The following is a 24,642-nucleotide window of genomic DNA, read 5'->3' as shown; positions in this document are numbered from 1 at the left end:
GTATTTTGTTTTATGCTCCAGTTTGTAGTGGAGTGCAAGGAACACTGGAATTGGGGCTGTGGTTTTGCTGGTGCCCAGGGAGAGCAGAGCAGCTTGAAATCAGGGGAATTACAGCTCCTTGGACAGTGATGCAAGGAAAAGTCCCAACAGTTGGGGGATTTTGGGAGTGTTGGGGGCCCTTTGGGGTTCTGTAGCTTTAGAAGCTGCAGCCCTGAAGCTCCTCAGGGGGTTGTGAGCAAAGAGATTTCATATGGTGCCAGTAAGAAAAGGGCCTTCCTGAGCTCCCAAGGGGTTATTGCTCTGTGTTTTTACTGGTGTGATCCCCAGACACTGAGCCAAAGGCCCTTTAGCATCCCTCAAACTGCTGTGCACACCCCAAGTGCTGCTGCATCACTCCCTCAGCAGCAGGGAGCTCCTGAGAGCTTTGCAAACACCACCCCAAGTTTGCAGATGCAGGGACAAAAAAACCCCAAAACCTCAAAACCCATGTCAAAGTAGTTTATTTCTTTTTTTTTCTTTTTTTTTTTGACTTTTCCCTCCCCCATCTGAGATTCCCAAAGTCCTGTACAACAGATCACCAGGTGAGGGTTAGTGAAAGCTGAGTTTCCAAGCAACAAGGGAAAGAAACAAGGTAAAACGGAGGAAGGGAAGGCTGGTGGGAAAAATCACGAAAAACAGGGAGAGAAGGGCTCAAGGCATGGGAACAAACCCCAGTGAGGACTGTACATGGGAGCATGGTCTGCATGGCTGCACCCCTCTGGAGCAGAGGGACTGTGCTCCTGGGGTGCAGCATCACAGGGACCGAGCCCGGAATATTAAACACGTAAGAAACCAACCCCAGCCCTCCCCACCCCAAAGAGAACCCCCCCAGAAAGTCGAAGATACTCATTTGCAAAGACTGACTTGTACTTCAAAAGGTTTCCTGTGGAATTAAAAGCCCTCGTGGTTCGAAGTAAAATACCCACCCGGGCTGCAAACAGTGTCCAAACAGCCCTGGGGACTGGAGCCACGGCTGCTTCTTCCCAGAACATCTTTAAAAAGGAAAATCGCCCTGGAGCACAGCGCTGAGGGCAGCAGAGTCTCTGTGCAGCCAGTCCATCCTCACCAGCCATCCCCAGGTGATGATTTAACCTGAATAATGCCCAATCCAGGAGAAACAGGGTGTTCTGTCACTTGGAGAGTGGTGAGGTCGGAGGGGAGGAATGGAGACAGCCAGGAGAAACCTGAGCAGGAGTTCCCTCATGGCTGAAATTGCTCTCCTAAACCTCTGAGTTCCCCCAAGGGCTCCTTTGCAGCACGTCTGGTGCAGAGGGACACGCTCAGGGACCAGCTCTGTCCCTGCTGCTCTGCCAGGGCTGTCCCTGCAGGATCCAGCGTGGGACAGAGCCGGTGCCACAGCCAGGCTGCCCGGCCATGGGAAATGGCTCAGTGGAAAATGCAAATCGGAGGTTTTGCCTAAATTTAGAAGTGTTTTGACACTTTCCTGGATGGGGGAAAAGTGTCTTTTTACTTTTATTTTCCTTAAAAAACCCCTCTCAAACAAATAAATGCGTGTAAGAATGTGCATGCAAAGGGTGGGCACACACACGGTGACCCCTGCGCCACGGAGCCCTCAGTCAGGCGTTGTGTATGGCATTACTTGGAGCAGGGATGCTGATTATCCCGAGGGATATTCCTCCATCCCAAAGTGTGCTGTGTGTCATTTCCATAGCTGGGTAATGCAGGGGTTTTGCACCCCCAGCCCAGCTCCTTCCGAGGGCCCACGAGGCCACTCCGGGCGCTCCAGGGACAGGCCGTGTGCCCAGCCACCATCCTAACCCTGAGGGGATTGTGCCTGGCACCCGGGAATTAACGCCTGCCTTGAGGAGTGCCATGGGCTGGGAATAGTGCAGGGCTGTGCTCACTCACACCCACACCCACAGACACTCCCACGGCTGCAGCAGGGAGCAGTGAAGGACAGGGTGGCAGAAAGGTGGGCAGTGACAGCCCTGCTTTTCTAGAGGACATTTGGGGTCTGTCTGTGCACCTGAGTGCATCCTAGGCCCCCCAGGTCATGCCTGACCTGCAGCACGAGCCCCATCGTTCACTCATCATCCCCGGGCCAAATGGTGAGGAGGGGCAACTCCTCCGTACAAAAGGATGCTCAATATCAAAATCCTCTTTATAAAAGAAAAGCGCAAACAACGCAGCGCTGGAAAACCTCCCGTTCCAGCTGCACCCCCGCGCTCCCCACCTGGGCTTGCTCTGCTCCCCCTTTACATCACCAGCCCGCAGATATACATTCACTTCATTTTTCCCCCCCCTCCCCTTTTCAAAACTCCTCCAGGAATTCCAACCAGCTCTTCCCGCTGTCCAAAGCCCCGCAGAGGTGCGAGGGGACGCTCGGGACCGGGCGGGCAGGCGGCACCTCACACATCGGTGCTGATGCTGCGGCTGCGGGAGAACGCCTCCCGCATGGCCGAGAGCCGGTTGGGATTGAGCGCCTGCAGGTTGGACACGGGCAGAGCCAGATCCTCCTGGCTCACCGTCTTGTAGCTCACCCTGTCGCCTCCGTTGTGCAGCTCCTCGGGGGGCTCCTGCAGGAAGAAGGTGGGGGGCTCCTGCAGGAAGGAGGTGGGGGGCTCCTGGAGGAAGGAGGTGGGAGGCTCCTGGAGGAAGGAAGTGGGGGTCTCCTGGAGGAAGGAGGTGGGGGTCTCCTGGAGGAAGGAGGTGGGGGTCTCCTGGAGGAAGGAGGTGGGGGGCTCGTAGGGAGCGCAGCTGGGGCAGCTGGGCCGGCTCTGGGCTGGTTTCTTGGCGAAGGGGGATGAGGAGTAGAGGGAGGGCCCGTTGGTCAGCACTACGTTGCGGTTGCAGTGGAGCGGAGGGATGTGGGAGTGCACGGCGAAGTCGGGCTCCTCCTCGTCCTCCTCGGATTCATCCTTCTTGCAGCAGTAGTACTGAAATGGGAGGGGCTCAGCTGGCACCCCAAAGCTCCCACCCCATCAGCCCTCCCCACTGCAGCATCCCCTGGCCTTACCTGGAGCCTACAGTAGCAGAGGACAGCGATGATACAAAGTAAAATGACAGTCGCTAATATTCCACCTGTGATGACCACGGTCCCGGCTGTCATCCGCCCTCTTCTCCATTAACAGCCTGCAAAGTTGAGTGCAGCGGGTGAGGGGGTGCAGTGAGGGGCTGGGCTGCAGAGCCCCAAACCCTCTGCTCACCCCCCTTTGAAGCGGGCTAGAAACCAGGGGGCTCTGTAGGGCAGAATCAGGCCAGATTCCTGCACTGGACACATGTGGAAAGTCATCAGGGAGTCCCTATTTCCCCTTAAATCTCACCTTGCAGTTGCAAGGGTTAAAAAAACTTGAGGCAGTGGGTGAGAGATTGAGTGAGAAGCAGCTCTGGGGTCACATCTGGCTGGTTTGCCCTCAGGAGGGGGAGCCAAGGGAAATAAAACCAGGCACCAAGGGCACCCTCCTGGCTCCTGCCAGGTGGCAGAGAGCTTCAGGGATGGGAGAAGGAGCCTTGCAGTACGGATTTCTGAGCTGTGCTCATTTTTCTCTGAGCCTATAATCCATTTTCCCCAGGAAAACAACGTGGTATTTTAATTTGGAATAACCGGAGCTGCTAAGTGAGCCTTTAACAACTGCAGGGAGCGGGGTGCTGCCCTCCCTGAGAGCGGGATGTATCCGAGGCACCAGGATCCTGCACATCACCACGGCCAAGCCACAGCGTTGGGGGGCTGTGGGGGCACCCCAGGATGATGCTTGACAGCCCCAGGTGAACTGTGGCTGGCACAGAGGGCACTGGACATCACAGAGATGCTGTGGCTCAGCTTGGCCGCTGTGCTCACATTTTGGGGTACCACCAGCACCCTTCTCCTCCTGGAGTGCCCCTTGGGAGCTGCCACAGCACTGGGAGCAGCGGAAGGTCCCTCTCCCTGTCCCTGCTGGGCTCACTCAGAGGGCAGATGTTGTGTATCACGCACAGCACACGAGCCCTACAACACCACCACGGGTCTTGCTCTCAGCATCCCTCCCTTGAACGCTCACGGGAGGCCTGGAATTCCTCTCCATGCCGGGAGGAGGCACAGCATTTTGCCACAGGAAGGATGCTGGGGGGAAAAGAGGTGCGCTGCCTGCTCACACCCGCCAGCAGCTACGAGACAGCCGCACTAAAACTGGCACAAATAAAGCTCCAGCAACCTTTTAGTTCGGGCTGGGAACAGGAGAAGCGACATAAATTAAGAGAGAAATCATACCCTGACCACCTACTCCACAAGTGCTTTAACAAAGCTGGCTCCCAGCTCGTGCTATCAGGTTAAACCAAAACCCAGCCACCCCAGCCCCAAATTACTTCAGCACCCGAGGAAAGGCAACTGTATCTGTCAGGGATTTAACCGGCTCCCAAAGAAAACAAACCCGTGCCATATTTTCAGGCACTTAATGTCCTGCTAAAGTTGGGTGAGTGCTGAATGGAGAAAGCAGCGTCACGTTTTGTGTTGCTGCTGAGCAGCTCGGGAGGAGGGAAGGGAATTTATCCTGACGGCTCCACGGCTTCTCCCACCGCGCGGCCACGGGGCAAGAGCTGGGCCAAATCCTGCCCTCGTTCCTCGGGGAAAACGCTCTGAGGAGGCTCAGGGGGCGCAACACAACCATGGGAAGGGTTTGCCAACGATGCATTAGTGATTTAGAAACTCTGGCTGCTGTTTAAAGAGGGATGGAGGTGCCTGGCTGGACCAGGTGCCAGCTGGAAATGCCCATCCCTGGCTCCTTTGCTGCTCCCCTTTGCGATCCCCACGCTGTCCCGGAGCCAAGGGTGCAGGGCTGGGGCAGGAGCCTGGCTCTGGGGTGGCCACACTCAGCCCTGCAGGCTCTCGGCGATGGGCGCTGCACCTCTGTGATCCCACAGGGATCAGCATCTCCCTGCCGGACCAAGGTGGGAGGTGGCAGGCAGAGCTCTGCCAGGGAGGGCTCTCCGGCTTTTCCACCCATTAATTAAGCCCCGGGGCACCAGCCAGGGTTGCACTGAGCCAATTTCCACGGCTCCTGTCCAGCCGCGCCCAGCCAGACGTGGCATCGTAGCCACTGCTCCCTCCGGAGCGGGACCATTTGCATTTCTCCCTTTTCCCCTCCCCAAACATGCTTCTCTGATTAAAGCCGCATACCTGGAAGCACTAAACCCTCCAGCGTGCACAGGGGAAGGAGAGCAGAGCATGCGGAGGCCCGTAAGCTGAACAATTCCTGTCTAGACCTCCTTTTTTACATTTGTTCCTAATTTCACGCTCCACAGGCTCCCAGATTCATATATTTAGCAATAAATATCCTGCTAAAAGGAAGTGCTTTGCAGCTCCGCTGTGGTCTTGGAGAAGGTATGCGGGAGGGAGCCCCGGTCTGAGGAACGCAGGCATGGGAGACTCAGTCCTGGGAGACCTCAGCTCCTTCCTCCAATGTTAGGAGCCCTCCAGCTACTAAGGATGGCTGAACCCATCCAAATCCAGCCCCCAGCACATCCTCTGTCCCTGCCAGCCAGCAGCAAGGGGCTGCAGGGGGCTGTAACCCCACACAGGCTCTTTGCCCCCAGCCCAGCAGCCCTTTGCTGTAGGAACGTGGTCCCCAGTGCCACGGGGTGACAGGGGATGGTGGCCCTGGGGTTACTGGGAGCACGCAGGGATCGATGCAAGATTTCTCCTTTCTCAGAGTGCAAAGGACAGGTTGTGCTGCCACAAACCAAAACCACTTCACAATTCCCACATGCCGCTCCTGCAGGAGCTGCTTGGTTTAAACACAACCCTGTGTCGCCTGCCTGCTTCTGCCTGTCCCTGCCATGGCTGAGGATGTGGATTTGGGGGCTGGATTGTTCTCTAAGGGCCGTCTCTGCCTCAGCCTCTGCTCCTGCCTTCCCTTGTGCACTGCCACGAGGAGCTGACCGACCTTCCCAGCCCAACCCAGGCGTTGGGGGAAGCTTCTCATGAGCAACGGAGAAAGGGTGGAATGAGAAATCATCCTATTTCACCCCCCCCAGCACCTTGAACACGGCCCCTGGACCACCGCGGGTGCCCAGTGTGGAGAGAGGCTGCTCACAGCTGCCCTGGCTCCTGCACAGGGCTGCTGCAGCCGCTGCCTCTCGGGAGAGCTGCGTGGGAGGAAGGTTCCGAGCAGCTGGGGGGGCTGAGCTCAGCCCAGCCCAAGGCTCCAGTGAATACCCGGCTCTGAAAGGCTGAGCTCCAGGTCCAGGGGCTGGAGGGCTCATGTGGACTGGCCTAACCCTGCCTGCTGGAGCTGGGGAAGACCTAGGGATGGAAAAGGAGACGGCTCTAAGGTTTCTCTTAGCAGCCAGTTAAGGCAGCTTTCAGGATTCAGAGGTATTAAGAATAATCTTGAGGACAATTAAATAAATGCAGCTTTCAGCTATCCCATCCCACCCCAGCTCCCGTCTGCAGGGCAGCAAAGTCACTCCAAAGAGTTTTTGCACCAGCTGGAAGTGCTGCCGTGGCAAGTGGTTAAAAACCAGGGAATGCTGGTCCCGCTGAGGCTGCGCCTGCACAAGGAGTTCGTGTCTCACATGCAAAGAGCTGTATCCCACACTTGTCCCACTGCACTGCTCCTGCATCCCCCAGCAGCCCTGGGACCTGCTTCCTCTGCAGCCAGAGGCAGCCCAGCCCTCTGTTCAACATGGAATGTGGGAATTGCCCATATCCACCTGTCTCCAGGAGCTGGAGACTCAAACAAAACAGCCAGCCTGGGTACAAGGTGACAACTGGCAGCACAGACAACAGTGCTGGCAGGATTGATCCCGGCCGGTGCCCAGCACTGGAGCAGGCAGGAGCTGAGACCGCACCCTAATGAGCACCCAGGGATAAACAGAGGCAGGAACAGCCCCTGCTCGAGGGGCACAGCTCAAACCTCAGCATGAGACCCTGCCCCTCATCCTCACCGCTCAGTTTGTGCAGGGGAGACGGGGCTCAGCTCTGCCCTGCGCTTCCAAACAGCCGCGATGGAGAAAGGAAAGGAGAAAAAAAGCAGAAACACCCATCCCACCCTTCACAGGGAGCAGGGGAGGCCAGCGCCGTGTCCTGAAGTAACACCACCCTGCCTGACTTGGCTCTGCTCCGCACCAGCACATCCCTGCCTCCGCTCTGTGCTTGGACAAGTTGTTTCTGCACCGAGTGCTGCCGTGCGTGGGTGTCCTCTGGCACCCGGGAAGGGCCTCTGAGGGGGGACTGACCCTGGCACAGCCCCCAGGCTGACCCTCATCCGGGCTGCTGGGGGGGGACCAGCTCGTTGGGTCACTCCAGGGCAAAGACCCAAGGGAGAGACCTCAATGAGGTTGGGAAGATTTAAGTTCTGTGTGGAAAGTGGGAGCTGAGCAGGGGCAGGACGAGTCTGAGCCTCTGTGGTGGGGGGAGAGGAGCCCTGCAGGTCTTGCCCTGGGTGGGCAGTGCAGCCACTCCCCAGCTCACCCATGTGCCTTGAACCCTGATGCTGACACTGCTGGTCAGGCCCTGCCTCAGAAGGAAGAAAAAGATCTCAGCATGATGCCAGGGAAACAGGAGAGCACATGAGTGATGCTGGCTGGCCAAGATGCCACTACCCCGAGCCACTGGGTCTTGCTGCAGGCAGCATTCAGGACCTTAAATCAGAATAACAAGAAATCCCTCTGTAATTAACTGTCCAGGGCAGAGCAGACTGGATCCAAGCCCTTGAGGCTGTAAAGTTCAGGATAAGCCTGACTTACACTCCTCTGATGCCACACTGGAGCCTGTAAGTGCCACAGCTCTGCCCAGAGGTAAACACCAGAGAGCATCGGTGTAACAGAAAGCCACTACCACCAGCCTGGGAAGTGGGAAAGCAGCAAATAAACCAGAAGCCAACACCAGTTTGGTGGCAAATCCAGCCTTCCTGGTGCATTTCCCCCAGTTCCTGTAATCCTACCCAGTCAATGAATAAGAGCCAGGCTCTGGGAATGGCCGGGCAAGGTGCCAGCAGAAGACTTTGCACGGCCGGAGCCAGCGGGCAGGGCAGCTGCCAGAAACACAGGCAGGAACGGGGCTTTCCAGATGAAAAACTCTTCAAGCAGAGGGCCTGCATCACTCCCGTGTGCTCCCTGTCCCCTCCTGAGGGCAGCATTCCTGGCTGGGGGACAGCATTCCTGGCCGGGGGACAGCATTCCTGGCCGGGGGACAGCCAGGCTGGGCTGCGGGTGGGCTGGGGCTGGGTCACTGCAGACCCCTGGCTTTGATAAGACCACCTGGGTGCTCCTCAGCACAAGGGGACACATCTCATCATCCCGTGCTTCCCCATCCCAGCACCAGTGCTGGCCCCATGGGAGCCCCCATCTCCAGGCACTCGGTGCTCCAAGGGTTTTTGAATGTTTTATGAGCAGAGGGCACTTGGCTCTCTGCTGTGCCCTGCTGGGAGAGAGCTACTCACAAATTCCCAGGCTCATCCCCAGCAGATGGGTCCTCCTGGGTGCTGGAGATGGCTCAGAGATCCCAGCAGCCCCATATTCCCCCCTGCACCCGCCAGGACCGTGCTCATCCCATCTCTGCTCAGACACCGCCTTTGGCAGAGCAGCTCCTTGCACTCAGGAGGGGCTTCCCCTACCCTGAAAGGTGCCACTACTGATAATCCCTGGACTAAAAAGGAGTTTTGTGAGCCTGTGGCACCTCAGAGAGGGCTCCACCAGCTGGGAGATGCCTGTAACACTGGCATGGGCAAACAGAACAGAGAACAAAAACATTCCACATCCACCTGACCCCTTCTGGTAGCCTTAGAGCCCTTACCTGGCTTAAAGCCAGCTACAGAGGTCACTGGCACTGGTACAGGGATAACCCACAGCTCTGACTCCTGTGACTGTCCCCCACCAACACCCCCAGCCCTCCTGTAGCTGGGAGAGCCCTCGATGCTTCAGCTCCCACCGATGTCCAGAGCAGAAGCCACACATTGCGAAGGCAACTTACACCCAGAGCCTGGTCAATGATTTATCAGCCAGGACCTTGCTGGAATAGTGCTCAGCTCTGCAGAACAGGATCCCAGCCACCCCCAGCCCTGGGCAGGGCTCAGGGGACACCTGGGAATGGCTGAGGGCAGGACAGCACCATGGTCAGGAGGGGTTTTAGTGCCCTGGCAGTGAGAGCCAAGGCTGGAGGTACAGGTGAGCACTGGGCTGATTTAGGGATGTATCCCCCATGTCTGCATCAATCATAACCCGCAATAAACTCCTCCAGAGGGCTGGAGGGACCAGGGACTGCTCCTCTCCTTTCTGCCCATTCTCAGCTCAGCCCTTTGCAGCCAGAAAAGCTCCCCCAGTGCTGCCAGAGCAGTGCTGAGATGGGAAATGGGTCACAGTGAGCTGCTCCTTCTGTCTGCTGCTGTTATAATTCAATATAACCACACATTACAATGGTATTACAGATAATTAACCCCCGAATTTTACAATGAAAAGCATTCTGCTAAATCTCACGTGTCAGTCCAACAACTCCTTGTTGTATAAGCTTTTTCCAAGTACCAAGGACACGCTGTATACTCATCCCTGCAGGTGTTCCTGTCACAGAACCATATTTTGGATCAAAAGGACCTTTAAAGGTCATCAGGTGTGACCCCCCTCAACCTGCCAGAGCAGCCAGGCTGGATTCCTGTGTGACAGCAGCTCACTGACAGCAAAACCCAGCAGAGGAGGCTCAGCCTGTGTTGGAGATCCATCCTACAGCAACAGCCACTTCGAATCGTGGGGCTTCCTGGAGCTTAAAAAAGCAGAAGTTCATGGGAGAATCGGGGGATCCTCTCCCAGCAGTTTTTAAAGCAGAGATTAGCTCTCAGTCTGACTTCCCAGCACATTTAAGCAGATTTCCTCAGGTCCAGGGGGTGCCCGTCCCGGCAGCGTCCCGGCAGTGAGGGAATGCGTGCTCTGCAGTAATGAGGCGCTGATGGCATTTAGCACAACCAGATCACGCCTCACAGAAATAAATATTTGCACAGCTCATCACGGCGGCGTTAAGGCTTGCTCAGCACAGCGCCCGGCAGGAATTTCAGTGGCTGCAGATGCTCCGGGGAGAGAGGCCGTGCTGCTGGGGAGGGATGGGGGGAACCGCTGATTCACCTGGATGCTGCCCTTGGGAATGTCCCCTTCAGGGGCCATCCTGAAGGTGCTGCTGTCCTCGTCCCAGAGTGACTGGGGAAGGTGGCTGGGGACACTTCAGCACAGATGAAGTGTTCACCCTGCTCTGTGGAAATGAATGGCCACATCCTGAAAGCATCCGCAGGGACGTTGGTGACAGCAAGAGGAATGTTGGTGACATTGAGAGAGATGCTGGTGATGATGACAGGGATGCTGGAGACACCGACAGAGAGTTGCCCATCGCTGCACACCAACCCTACACTGACATCAGTCCAGGACAGGTAAATCCCAATAGCCAGGCCCAAGGAACTGGTGCAGAAGTGATGGACTTGCCCCTGCCCTGAGCTGCCACAGCCAGGCTCTGTCATGATTTCAGAACTGCTGTCAAACCACTCCAGAGGGCTTTACCCTCCCCAGTCCCACCTTTCACTGCCCAAACAGTCTGCTTAAGCACCAGGAATTATTCCCATCCATCAGCTGGGAAGCAGGCCATAATCCCAAACACTCATAAGCAGTCTAAACTCCATCCAAATAAAAAAAAAAGAAAAAAGATAAAAGAAAGACGTGCTGTCTTTCCACCCTGCATCATTTAATCACCTCTTGAGTTATGGCTTAGGCAGCTTGAGATATTAAACATTAGAGAGAGCAGGTTTGGGAATTAGCAGCTTGAGATAAGCTGCTGCAATCACTCTGAGTGGGGAAAAGGTCAGGGAGTGGGGAGCACCCACTGCCCAGCCCAGGACTGGAAACGTTCCTTGGCCAACCTGAAAAGCTTGGATTAGCTTGTTGAGAGCCAGCTGTAAACCTTACTCCTGATTAGGACTTTTTCCTACAGCATTCACTCAGCAGGCAGTGCTCGTTCCCCACATCTCACATCAGCAGAGCTCGCTGCAGTCCCCCAGAAAGGCACAGCCACAGAGATCAAAAGCCTTAATTGTCAGAAAATGCTGCTGAACCAATGCACTGAAGGTGGAAAAAAAAGGAATTTGTTCTTCTGAAAGAGCGACTCTTCCCAGAATTCACATGGATTTTGGAAGCTCCTCACGCCGAACACCGGAAGCTGCTGCTCCAAGAGCTCTGGGGGAGCTGGTGCCTGCCACCAATAGCTCACACCAACACTCCCACTGTCCCATCTCCCAGGAAATGCCTGGAGAATGGGGTTTTGTGGCTCAGATGTGGCTGCTGGGGCACAAGGATGGGAAAACACTCACACAGAGTCACCGGGGGAGCTCTCAGCTGACGACAGCCCTGGCTGGGAGCTGGAGCTGCCTCCTGCTCCCAGGGGCATTCAGCACCCCCTGGGAACGAGGATTTACAGGCCAGGGACACTGCACAGAGGGACAGCAAGCCTCTGGTACCCTCTGATGGCCACGCAAAGGCAGCAGAAGCAGCAACTCTCCCTGTGACTCCTGCCAGTGGCTGCTTCAGCTCCCGGGATTTGCGGCTCTGGAGAATCACTGGAGAATCATCCTGATGGGAGGACATGGACTGAGTCACCTCTGCTGCCACCCAGCCCTGGGCTAACAGAAGCCCTGCATGCTCCAAAGCTTCTGTTTGCACCTTTTGGCTTCTGCTTCAGGCAGGCCCAAAGCCACACAGAGCCCTGCTGAGACACACTGAGCCGGCAGCCTGCCCCAGCTGCGCCTTCAGCCACCCTGCACAGCTGGGATACATTCCTGGCTCATCCCAGGACCTCTGGCTCATCCCACATCCTGGCAGGAGAGTGCCTGAGAGGGGAAGTGTTGCTGTACCAGTGCCCCTTCTTCACACAGGGAAGTTGGTCACGGTTCTGTTTTGAAGCCAGGTAGCCTGAAATCCATCAAATTCCAGCCCATTTCCAGACTAGGTGGCTTCCACTGGGTGAGCAGCGAGCTGGGAGCAGCTCCATGCTCCCACCACCCCCTACACCGGTGTTTGGGAAGGATGAGCCCCACGGCTGGCCCGGTGACCCCGCAGATGTCCCGGGAGGTGGAGGAGCCATCGATCAGGGCGGGAGGAAGGGCACGCTCGGTGCACATTGCTGGTAAGCAGTGAATCCAACAGCTCTGCATCTCCAAGGGCTGAGAACACGGCTCCGTGGGATGGGCAGATCCTCGGCAGATCAAAGCCTTTGCGAGCTGCACACCCTGCTTTGCTTTGCTTTGCTTTGCTTTGCTCAGGAGTCACAGATCCGGGCTGGGATCCAGGGAGCTCCTTTAAAATTAAATGCAGCCACCTGAGAGCTCCAGGGACACCCTCCACCCGGCCACCAACACATGGACCAGCGCCCCTCTGTCCCTGCCCACCCCTCCCAGCTGTGGGTGGGTGTCTGGCAATTGGTGACACTTCCAGCAGCATCACACTGTCCCCACCAGCGTCCCTGAGCTGTCCTGGCCTCTGGCTTTCCATGCAACCCGCTTATTCCTCCTCAGTCCCCCTCCTGTGCCCTGGGGACACAGACCTGGGTCTGTGCTTGCAGCTCCTGCTGCCGCTGTGGGACACCAGGGGACTCCCTGGGTGCTGCAGGCAGCCCTGTCTGGGATCTCCAAAGAGATATACGTTGCTGCTCTCAAAAAAAAAAAAAAAAAAAAATAAAAAAAAATTGAGGAAAAAGGGTTAGGAGTTTCCATAGCTACAGCTTTACATTGCTCTGGCGAAGGCTCCGGCTCAGGCCGTGCAGTGAGGCACAAGCAGAGTGTTTTTTCCCACTCCAGCCCTGCAAGGCAGCGTGGTGCATGAATAAAGAAGAGGAGAAGAGAGAGGGAGCTGGGGGATTTTGGAAATAACGCATAAATGTTGAGGACTGGCTCAGGAGGTGGCCTCTGGCACAAGATGCCTGCCCTGCTGCTGGGGCAGGGTGTGAGCTGCCCTTGGGGTGCGAGGGAAGGAGCCCCTCATCACTCGGGGAGGGAGATGAACCTTCACGCTGCCTGACGTGGGCTGAGGCCAAAACCTGCTGCTTTTCAGTTCCTGCCTGCCTGGTGCTCGCAGGGCTGGACCTCAGGGACTCGGGGAGCTGCTGCAAGCAGGGAATGGGCAGAGGTTTGGGGCTCCGGGACAGGGGACTTGTCTGGCTGCCCATCCATGTCCTTTGTTCAGTGTAATGTCACCCCCTGAGGGCTGGTGTCAGCACTGTCACACGTGCATTTGCCAACTGATCACAGAACCACAGAATTCCAGACTGGTTCGGGTTGGAGGGACCTTAAAGTTCACCTCATTCCACCCCCTCCCATGGGGGGAACACCTTTTTCTAGCCCAGGTTGCTGCAAGCCCCGTCCAGCCTCACCTTGGACACTTCCAGGGTTCATGAACAAGAGGCAGATGGGCTTCCTCATTGTTTGCACCCTGGAGTTTTTCTCCAGGCAGTACAATCTCCTTATGTTATCCCCTTCAATAAGGATTTATCATTGCTGCATCAGGGAATTAATACAGACCGTCTGAGAGGGTAATTTTCAGATTCACAGCAACTCACCATGAAGCAGTTCCAGTAAATTTTGCCTTTTTTTCCTCACCTTAATATTGTTACAGCTTTTCCTGGGAGATGAGAGAGGGAAAGATTCAACTCAGAGAAAAAAAAAAAAACCCAAAACAACAACCCCACAACAACCAAATCGTAAGAGAAAGAGCAGAAAAGATAAAGGAACTCACAGAGCTCAGCTGAAAACCCTCATTAGGAGAATAAAGAACCAGAGAAAAACCTTCACACAAATTGCTCAGCTCAAGCCCACGTGGGGTGGGAACTGCCGGGATCAAATGTTTGAGATATCGACCGTTCCCAGGGACAGCATCTTCCAAAAGCAGAACACGTGTGAGGGATCTTCTTGCTTCTCGTCAGCACCAGGACGACACCAGCCCTGCCTTTCAAATGACTCCTTGGTGGTGGGGAGGCCCGAGAGAGAGAGGCAGTGGCTCATGAGCCTCATGAGCCTCATCTGCCACCTCCTTGCTGTGCCCAGCAGCCAGAGAAACGCTGCCACAGGCACCAAAATGTGGGAAACTGAGGCAGGCGAGGTGAGAAGGGTGGATGTGATCAGAAGCTTCTGCTCAGTGCTGGCGCTTCCTGGGCAGGCTGCAGCTGCTCCCTTCCTTCCTTACACTGGCAGCACCTCAAAGCACCAGAAAATGCCAAGGGCCTTCTCTTGGAAAGCCAAGCCTCAGACCAGTGCTCTGAACCACCCCTGAGCTTTTCTGAGCTGCCCTGGGAGGGGTCAGGGCCCTGAACGCCCAGGGGTGAGCCCACAGCAATGCCTCCATCCATCCTGGGAAGCAGGAGGAGGCTCACACAGCACCTCCCAATCCCGAGTGGATTTCAGCTTTGTTCCCTTGCACAGCAAGTTCACTTCACCTGAACACGGCTACTGGAACTCCTTAGGAAGCAGGAATGTTCTGCTGGTAAATAACAGAGTTAATGTGCTGGACTGGGAGCCCAGAACCGAATTAGCAAAACTTTGCTGATTTTCTGGGCTGAACTGGGATGAACTGGAAGCCCAGAACCGAATTAGCAAAACCTTTACTGAACTGACGCTGATTTTCTGAGCTCTCCAGGCACCACCCCCTCCATGGAGGATTCATTGCCATCCTGCCTCAATGTAAACCATACACAGAGCTGAAGTTTGAGTCTTACAAAACCCAGACCTGTAAAAATGTGAGCATCTTCCCTGCCCGGTGCCTGGGAGCATCCCTGGGCACAGAAGAGCCCCTCAAAATGTGCGATGGAGCTATTCCCACAGGAGATGCCCCTTCGGAATGTTCAACAGACCAGAAATCTCCTCTGGGAATCAGGAATACATTCACAGGTCCGGTGAAAAAACATCCTCCAACCTGGCTGCTACTGCTCTTGGGCTTGACATGGCAGAGAATGGAGCATGTGGGAGCCCAGGAATTTCTGCTGGGAGACCAGGATGCTTCAGTGCTGCTTCTGGCTGGTTTAGTTGGGATTACCATGGAATTGCTCAAGCCTGTGATATTCGAGGTGATGTTAACAGCCCAATCAAACAAAGCCCTTTTCATTTCAGGTCCTGGCAAACCTGTCTTAATATTTAGGAATCTTCTCTTTTCAAGCGAAACTCCAGCAGCAGAATGTGCCAGAGTTCGGCATCCCTGGAGCTGAGCAACTCTAATCCTCTGCAGGCAACAGTTCTGCCACAGCCCAGCAATCTTCACACTTTATATTTACTACCAATCAAGTCAGACAGTGTTTTAAAGACCAACCCTTTGCCTGCCAATTGGAACATTCAACAATATAGAGAATATTTATAAAGGTATCCAGAAAACAGGTTAAGATCAGTGTTGTTTTCTCAGAAACCGGTATCACTGTTCTGTGTTTTCTGTAACCTGTGTTGTTTTCTTTGAAAGTACAACATAAACAAAGATGTGATGCCAGAAACACAAGGGAGAAGAGGTGCAACTAAGAAAACTCCATTTTCTGTGGGCTGAATCTGCTCCCACGAGCTTCTGTGAGAATCAGGAATAACTCTTGAGAAAACAGCAAAGCTGAAGCGTTGCAAATCAGAAAAAAATCATCTGGAGCTGTCTAAGATTCATTGTGCTTGTCTTTATCTCGGGGGGCTGGGATGTCACAGCCAGTGCTGGCCACAGGGGATCACAGAATCCCAGAATCCCAGACTGGTTTGAGTTGGAAAGGACCTTAAAGCCCATCTCAGTCCCACCCCCTGCCGTGAGCAGGGACACCTTCCCCTATCCCAGGTTGCTCCAAGCCCCGTCCAACCTGGCCTTGGACACTGCCAGGGATGGGGCAGCCACAGCTTCTCTGGACAACCTGGAGCCCACCAGGTCTCCCCTGCAAAGAGGAGACTCCTGAGAGCTCCTGCCCGAGCCCAGTGAGCTCAGTGATGCCAGTGCTGCAGACCCGAGCTGCCCTTGGAATCACAGAAGGGTTTGGTGGGAAGGAACCTTTAAAGGTCACCAAGTCCAACGCCCCGCGAGGAGCACATTCCCTCCTCTGGGTGCACCTTAACTCTGTCACAGTCACTCAGAAAATGGCTTTGGTGACAGCTGGATGGGAGACATCACCTGGAGGGCTTTGAGAAACACTGTTCAAGCACTTCAATGCATTTGGATGTGGAAGGGGGCCTGGCTCTGCTCTCCTGGCAGTGGCAGCCACAGCTTCGTGCCCGTCACTGTTTGCACAAGGAAGAAGTCACACAGGAAGCCCAGGGGACAGCCTGAGTTCGAATTATTACCCCGGTTGCTCCTTTGTGTAACATAACAATAAACCCACTAATTTTTCCTAACAACAAACGCAAATCAGCGCTCGTTATCCATCCCCTCCCAACTCCACTCCCACTCCCTCAGCAGAGCTATTTTTCCCCAGATCCCACTGCTAATCTTTCCAGAGCTTAGCTTCCCAGCAGGCAACACCAATCATACCGAGACACCTTTCCCTTCCACAGGAGAGCCTGCATCCCTGCAAATCCCTGCTTGCACTTGCGGAGAAGATGGGGAGAGATCCCCAACAGCGAGGCTGTGCATCTCCTCAGCCACCCTCCTGCAGCTGGGACACCTCCACGCTGAGCCTCCTGGCTGTATTTCCTCCCCAGGAAACAGCTTGGATTGCCACAAAATGCCTCCTGTTTCCCCCTGTAACTCCGTTTTCCTCTCCTGTAACCCCTGTACGTTGTGTTAAGTAAAGAGTGGCGTCGTGCACGCCGCTGTTCTGTGGATGCCAGGGTGGGAAAGCGGGAGGCAGGAGGAGCATCGCTGCCTGCAGGGATGATGCAGGAACTCAGAGAGCCTCCCTGCACACGCTGTCGCCTCGCTGAGAAGGCGGGCAGCAGGTAAAGGAGAGAGTTAATGGCTTGCCAAAGCTCAGGCAAGAAGATCCATGATGGATCTAAACCCAAATCCACACTGAGAGTGCAGGGAATGCAGATGCAAATGGCACGGCAAAGCCCGAGCAACACCCTCTGCCTAAATCGGGAAGCAGACGCGGGTTTCCAAAGAGGAGCTCTGTGTCGGGATTGCACTGTCCCTGCCGGGCAGCTCGGAAAATACCACAGCAAGGAGAAAAACCCAAACACCCCAGAGGAGCGAAGGTGGAATATTTGGAAGAGAAATGAGCAAAGCTATCTCTAGGTAAGTTGTTTTTCTCGCAGGAAGCCAAGCCTGTGAGTGATGCTTTAGCAGAGCTGTGATTTTTGCAGCCGCTCCGGGGACTCGTCTGGCGCTTCCCTGTGAAATCCCCCTCGCTCCCGGCACGCTCCCGCAGCACCACAGTGAATTCCAGCCTCAATGGAGCCTCTGTATCATCTTTTACAACAAAGTCCGCGACATCTCCCTGCTCTGATCGGTGCCAGTCCGTGAATCTTTGAACCTCAAGGCATTTTGATCCCGTTCAGCTGAAGCGACCCGAGCTGGGAAGAGGCTGGGGAGAGGAGGAATCCATCACAAGGCTGAGGTGATCCCCAGAGGGTTTCAAAGCAGCCACATCACCCAGCAATCTGGGGATTTCTCTCCCCCCGGCAGCCACTTTTCTGGCATTTATACTGAGGTATTTCCCCCTTTAATCCTAAACACTCCGTGAGCAAATAGAGGAGCTGGCTTTGCCTGGTGCCAGCTCTGTGGGGGCAAGGCAGAGCTGCAAGAGGCCACTCGTGCCCATAGTGGTCCAGCCCTTTCAGGCAGCCCAGGAACAGGGGACAGCTCTGCACGTGAAAAAAATGAAACCACACAGGACTTTTCCTCCTGGTTTGCTAAGAGTCCTCTCCAGCAGAAGGGAAGGAAATCCCAGCTCTGTGGCCTCCTCACCACTCGCAACTCCCCCAGTGTAATGAGCTTATGAGCTTCTGCGGCTCAGAGCCTGTGATGAACTCGTACCTAGAGCAAAGCCACGGCTCAAAGCCAGACCTAAAGCTGGTGGGGCACAGGGCTCCATCCCCTGCTGAGCAAGATCATCTCCTTTATCCCCTCCCCAGGAGAGGCCAACCAGCTCAGCCTTGGAAAGACCTAAGCTGGACTTCAGTAGCAATTCAAAGGGAAAAGACGATTTCTCACCAAAGCCTGTTTTTCAGGCAGTTTCCGATGGTTATCTCACCACCTGAGGATTTTGTGATTGAAGAGGACGGGGCTGTGGAGCAGGAGGGCAGGGCTGGAGCAGCAGCGGGTGAACAGAAGGGAAAAGGCAGGGATGGGCAGCAGGCTGGGTGTGTGGGGTCTGAGCAGCTCCAAAGGGCTCCCACCAGCTGTCCCCCAGCACTGAGGCCCTGCAGCACTGACACAGCCTCACAGCAGCACCTGATGGGGCAGAGGAGAGCTGGAGCCAGCGGGACAGGATGGTCCTGCTGCAGGCAGAGCCCTCTGGTTGACTCCAGGGCTCCACGGGCATCCCTGGAACTCACTCACCCCCACTGCCCCTAGGAGCAAAACACTGGCGAAACAGGAAGATGTGTGAACCCACGACATGACTTCCTCTCTGAGGGGCTGGAAATTATTAGTGAGCATTAATTCTGCCTGCCCTGGGGCCGAGGAGAGCAGCCAGCAGCGGCTCCTGCCAGGTGCAGATGTGTGAGCGACAGCAGAGCCGCAGCTCGCCCCTTTCTCCACATGAGCAGCATCCCTGGCACCGGGGCGAGGGCAGGGGAGGACAGCTGGCACTTGGCTCCTGCCAGGAATTTACCTGCCCTCCTTTTCTTTTTTTTTCTTAATAGAGGGGTTATTCACTGCTCTGGGACGTGCTGAATAGAGGCGTGGGCGCCGAGTGGCTCCTGCTGTGGCCTTGCTGAGCCCCCGGAGCGTGGCAGCCCCCGCCAGCCCCCTCTCCCTGCAGAGCCGCCCACCCTCGGCTCAGGTGCTCAGAGGCGGCTGCTTTATCCATGCCTAATGACATTTCTTTTCCCCTCAGTGCCTCGGGGAGGGATCTTTCTCTCGCCCTCCCTGCTGATGTGAATCCTGCTGCCCTATTATGCTGATCTGAGACTTTTCTTTCTTGTTGAACTGCTGGTGAGCTCCCCTGCATGCCCTGCCTGTGCCCCCCAGCCTGCTCTTCCTTCAGCCATTTCCCAGGTTTGATCCCACCAGCACTGAAGCAAAGAGCAAGCCCCCTCACATTTTCAGGTTGGATCAGGTCCCTCACCTGGCTAGGACGGGCTGAGACTTTTGGTTTTTTGGTAACTTCCCTCTGAAACGTCCTTCAGAAAAGGTAATTACCAGAGAGCCATTAAAGCTTTCACCATTGCACGGCCAGATAAGTCGCTGGGAGCCTTTTGAAATAACCTTTAAACAATAGATCCTGTCTTGTTTACTGAATGTTTCTGAACTCAACAGTAATGCATCCAGATGTCACCCCTGCCTACCGTAGGCCTAACTATTTCTGGAAACACACCAAAGGCAAATTGCTTGGATAGTGTCAGATATTGTTGCAAAAAGAATATGACAAGTTTCCATCTCCTTGATAAAAGCTGTGGAGCACAGAGTTATTTCCCAGGGCAGCAGAGCCGCGTGTACCTTCGACTCAGCCCCGTGTAGGAGCTGCACCCCTCCCTCCTTGTGGATAATGGCACGTGTTTTCCAGTTTCCAGCTCAGGAAAACATCAGTGTTGCTGTCCAGAGAAGCTCAGCACACTCCCTGCGTCCACGCTGGGGGGGTCTGTGGCTGCAGGTGGCTTTTGTCCTGCAGAAGGGAGATGGCGGAGAAGCACTGGAGGTGGTGAGCAGGGGCTGAGCTGCCCTGGTGATGCCTCAGCTCGTCTTGTGGGAGTGGAGTGGAGTTGGGAGCGGAGTCAAACGTCAGCTCTGAGCCATCACAAGTGATTGTTCAACGAGCAGGAGAAAGCTCTGAGGTGAGAGGGTAACAACTCGCCAGCCCCTGGCTCATGTCCTGTCTCCACTGCTTGTCCTGCCAAGGGGAGCTCACGCTGAGGGAGGTGCTGGACCCAACACTGTCCCTGCTGACCCTCAGCTCCAGAGAGAAATCTGTACTCTTGGACATGTAGGATGGGGTAAAATCATCATTGTTGTGATTCTGGCCTAAATCAAGTCCTGTCCTCCCTCAGTGCTGCCTCTGACCCCTCGAGAACCACATCTCCATGGAGCCTGCTCCTCCTGCTGCTGCCCTGAACTGCTGTCATGGGTCCCAGCTGTTATTAACCTTTCCAGGGACAAAGAGGTCCAGGGATATTTCAAAATGTTATTCTGACCTTTAATTTTGTTCCCCAACCTTTCCAGCTGCCCTCTGCCCAGGGCTGCTCTCGCAGGTTCCTGAGGTCCCAGTCCTGCCTGGGTTGGTCCTGGCTGTGAGCTGAAGGTGGCTGAAAGGTCTGCAGAAGGTCAGAGTCCATCACCCAACCTGTCATCCCTCTGCCCATGTGCACTGCTGGGATAAAGGCTGTTTGCTCAGGCAAAGGGGGAACCGATCCCTCCATAAGAGATCACAAGGAGAGAAGGAGATAACGCACGATGACCTGGGAGAAAACATAGATTAGACCGGGAATGAGCTGTAAGTTCAGCCCCACATCTCCAGCTCTGCTCCATCCCTTCCCTGCATCTCTTCAATGTCACAAGTTGCATCACCAGCCATGCCTGCGGGAGCCCTGCCAGCATGCAGCACCTCTTCCCTGGCCATGTCCTTATCCATATCCATGACAACACGGCAGACAGGTACCAGAACAGGCCGAGTGAGAAGGGACCCAGGCATCCCTGTCTCTTACACCAGCACTGCGCAGCCCGAGGGAAAGGGCTGAGTCAGGCAAATCCCTTGGAGCTTGGCCAGCTGCAAAAGCCCTCCTTGCCCCACATGCTGGGCACTGAGAACACATCCTGACATCCCAAAGGTCAGTGGCAGGGACCCTTCGAGGCTGCGAGGATGCACGAAGCTCCCTGGGCTGCACATGAATGCTTGAGGGAATTGAGCACCTTTATCTCTTTGAATCTGGCACCCAGCAAAACTTCTAAAGATCCTAAAGAGGTGCTCAGGAATGGCTGGAGGGTCAGGGGTGTTCTTCAGCTTCAGAGTGGGAAACATTTAGAAAGGCTTGGGTCAATAAACCACGGGCAGTGACTCCGTCCCTTACCCACTGCTGAACAGGTTTTCCTCAGAGAGCAAAGCCCCTGAGACCAAACCTTCAGGCCTGACTCTCGTGTCACCTCCACGAGGGTTTAGGGACTGCCACAGATTCCATGGAGAAGGATCAGGAGATGTGACAGCCAGACCCACCCACCAGGCTCTGCTGGAAAACAGCGATGGCCACAGCCAGGACACAGCCAGGAACCCCAGCACTGGTGATGTTCTGCCACTCGTGCCCAGGTAGGCACAGGTATTTCAGAGCTGCCTGTGTTTGTAATCTGTGCCCGCTGGCAACAAACCAGAAAGGAAGAAATGCTCTTTCCTTCCTTCCCCTCAAATCCCCACATCCTTTCTGAACGAGAACCAATGTAGTGCAGTGATAAATCAACATCCGTGGCTTTGCAGGGGATTTTGTTGAAGTTCTTTATCTCTCCTGAGCACCAGCACCATTCCTTAAGAGGTCCTGTCATCGTTCTGCACAGAAATCCTGACACGCAGAGGAAGGAGGTTACACTTCTAATTACAGCTGCACAGTCTTTAAGGTGTTTAAAAATCTCTTTTCACCAACTGACAGCCCCTAATGCACCTTTCTGCTCATTTCAGGCAAGAAGAAAATCAACCACAGAGACTGCGAACAACCTCCAGTTATTCACAAGCCATTGGCACGGGGCAGGAGCCTCGCTGAGTCTGCACGGGTGTGGGATAGTTCAGGCGCTCACTTCATGCACAATTCATGTCAACTACTTTCCCTCACAGCGCTATAATTTAGATGCTTCCTCAGCGAAGAGAAGATGTGATGACTAAAAAACCCATCCTACTGGGTACTTTTGCTCAAATGAAGTCACCCAGGAGCACCATCTGCACTCTGAAAATCGGGATACCCCGCCAGGTTCCCTAAAATGACAGCCATACATCATGACAGACCGAAGTGCAGAGTTTTCCCATCTAGGTTTTATGCTGATTTCGCTGCTCCTTTCAGGCTGGAAGACAATCTGTTGTACCTCAAAGTGCCGTCTTCTCTTACCTTTAATTTATTCTGCCAGAAAACTGTCTACCTTAATGAGTGTGAGCACACCCCCACTACCTCCCAAGTTTGGTGATGTGTTATGTCAAATATAAATAATCCTGTCTGAAAGCGGTCGATATGGGGAAATGAAAAGCCATCTTCCCTTGGGGGATTTCTCTCTTCCTCCCACAGCCGCCCCCCCCTCAAGCCCTCAGGCTACCTTTAATGTGCTGAACAACATCCGTGTGGCTCTGAGAGTACAGACCTTGATGGCTGCTGGATTCAGAGTGACAAAAACAACCCACAGGTGACTGTGCCATCACCTTCCTCGCGTTCCGCTCTGGATCCCTCTCCATCACCACTGCTTTGCTGAGCGTGAGCTAACGGGATGATGGTTTGGCGCTTAACCCAGCACTGGGGTGGCCCTACAAACTCACTGGGATGGAGGAGGGGATTCTGATGTCCTTTGGGGCCAGCACATGAGGTGGGAACAAACCCAGACACATGGCTCCAGGTGAGGTGTCCAGACAGTGAAGAGAGGCCAGTTCCAGTCCCACACTGAGTGTGCAGAGGTGTCCCTGGGGCAGAGAAGGACACGACCTGCACACCCAAGAAAGGCATGGGATGGGGGCAGCTTTCCCACTGCATCCCTGAGAGGTGCTTTCATGACATCCCTCATAGGCTTTGGAGCTGAAGGCGCTGTAGGATGAGGGAAAACCAAGCTCGGAGCACCCCAGTATTTCCCATGCAGGTCTGAGGTGGCGGGACTTGCCCGGTCCCTCTGGGCAGGCTACGGGGGGAGCGGATGCCGTGCAGTTCTCCATGTCCCTATTCACGCTGTCTCCCCCTCCAAATCCCATCCCAGCCCCACTCCCGGCAGCCGGGGCTATCCTCTGCCTGCTGCCCTCCTTGCAGGCATCCCCCGGGGTGCGGGATTCGCTGCCGGTTCCCCCGGAGCAGCGATCCCAGGCAGTTTCGGATGCACCGGGAAGCGGGCGGCGGGGGCGGGAGCGAAGCAAACAGGGAAAAAACACCGCGAGAGACCCCAGCGCTGGGAAAGACGGGGAGAAGGGGCCCGGCAGAGCCGGGGGGAGTCCCGCAGAGCCCCCCCGAGCCGGTGCCTCCTCCCGCTCCGCTTACCTTCAAACGGGGGAATGGGGCCGGCTCGCTCAGGTGAGGACCGCGTCTTCCGAAGTCTCCCGCTCGGAGAGCATCAATACCAAAATAAACGCGGTGGTTTTTTGTTTTTTTTGTTTTTTTTTTTTTAAAGGGAATTATTAAAAATAAAATAACGATCAAAAAATTAAAAATAAACGGCAGGAACGAGGCTGAGGAGGCGGGCGGCAGCGGCGGGCGCGGAGCAGGCAGCCGGCAGCAGCCACCCCTGTCGGCACATGGCCGGGCCGGCGGCTCTGCGGGGGCCGCTCCCGCCTCCCCGCCCCGCTCCCAGCGCCGCCGGGGCCGCCAATGACGGGCCGGGAGCGGGGCCGAACCGAGCGGCGCCCCCCGAGCCCCGCACCGGCCCCGCACGGGCAGCGCCGCGCCCGCCGCCCCCCGCCCCGCACCCCGGGATGCGGCGCCACGGGAGGGATGCGGGTCTGGGCCCCCCCTCCCGGCTCGGGATGCGGCCGCAGGGTCCCCGCCCCGGAATGCGGGGCTGCTCTGGGTATCCAGGAGGGGGAGAGCGGCGCTGGGAGATGGGTGACTCCGCACAGAGCTGGGTTATCCCCAAAGAGAGAGGGGTCATCCCGCTACGGAGCCGGATCACCGCCCTACAGAGCCGGGTCATCCCCTCTGTAGCACAACCACCGCCCTACAGAGCCGGGTCACCGCCTCTATACCCCGATCACCCCCCAACAGAGTGGGGTCACCCCCTCTATTGCCACATCACCCCCTTACAGAGCCGGGTCACCCACCACGGAGCCAGGGAATGCTGGTTTGGACAAGAGAGCTTCACCCCCAGTGCTGGTGCAGGAAGAGAGCCCCCATCCCCAGTGCAGGGAGAAAGTCGAGGCAAACCCCACAGCACCCCCTGTTTGATCCCACAAGGCCCCCAGGGCATTTTGCAGGTGCCATGAGTTTGTTCCCTGCTCTGTTTTTCAGGAGCTGTGCTGGGGTTTCAGCTGGCTGCGGTTTTACTAACAGAAGAGGGAATGCCTCTCCTCTTCCCAAATCCATTCCCGTTCCAGCACAACCTCAGCTCAGAGCCCTCATGCACAGCTTTTCCCAGGTGGTGATTTTCACCTGCGCTGATTTACAAGATTTCCTTAAAGGTGGGGTAGTGGTGACCCCTCAGAGATGGAAAAAGCAAACCTTGGGACAAACCCTGAATCCTGGAGGAGCATTACCCCTCTGGCAGGTGGGCTACCTGCAGAAGCTCCACCACGGGACACGTGGAGGTTGTCCCCCAGCCCCAAGCTGCTGTGACAGGGGAGCCCAGACTGCCCCAGTTCTCCCTGAGCTCTGCAGTCCCCGGGCTCCCTGCAGAGTTTCCCTGGGCACAGAGGATGCTCAGTGTGCCTCAGGAGGCTCT

General features: G+C 55.7%; 1 protein-coding gene across 1 annotated transcript; it reads right to left on the bottom strand.

The window, feature by feature from the left end:
- Positions 1 to 483: 483 nt before the first annotated feature.
- Positions 484 to 23,551, bottom strand: FAM163B (family with sequence similarity 163 member B). The gene is made up of 3 exons (XM_010398005.3): positions 23,250 to 23,551; positions 3,017 to 3,132; positions 484 to 2,936 (listed from the first exon to the last, which is right to left on the bottom strand). Exons 2-3 carry the CDS (start codon positions 3,107 to 3,109, stop codon positions 2,409 to 2,411), a joined length of 621 nt encoding a protein of 206 aa, XP_010396307.3. The 5' UTR covers positions 3,110 to 3,132; positions 23,250 to 23,551; the 3' UTR covers positions 484 to 2,408.
- Between the last annotated feature and the right edge of the window lie 1,091 nt (positions 23,552 to 24,642).

The sequence above is a fragment of the Corvus cornix genome, chromosome 17 (genome assembly GCF_000738735.6).
Source record: "Corvus cornix cornix isolate S_Up_H32 chromosome 17, ASM73873v5, whole genome shotgun sequence".
Classification (NCBI taxonomy): Eukaryota; Metazoa; Chordata; class Aves; order Passeriformes; family Corvidae; genus Corvus; species Corvus cornix.
Note: the sequence above shows the minus strand (reverse complement) of the source record. Positions and strands in the feature narration are given on the sequence as shown.

Excerpts from the sequence above, each read along its gene's own strand:
- FAM163B (XM_010398005.3), bottom strand. The coding sequence starts at position 3,109 with ATGACAGCCGGGACCGTGGTCATCACAGGTGGAATATTAGCGACTGTC. Across the intron at positions 2,937-3,016 it reads TCTGCTACTGTAGGCTCCAG|TACTACTGCTGCAAGAAGGA; the intron begins GTAAGGCCAGGG and ends CTCCCATTTCAG.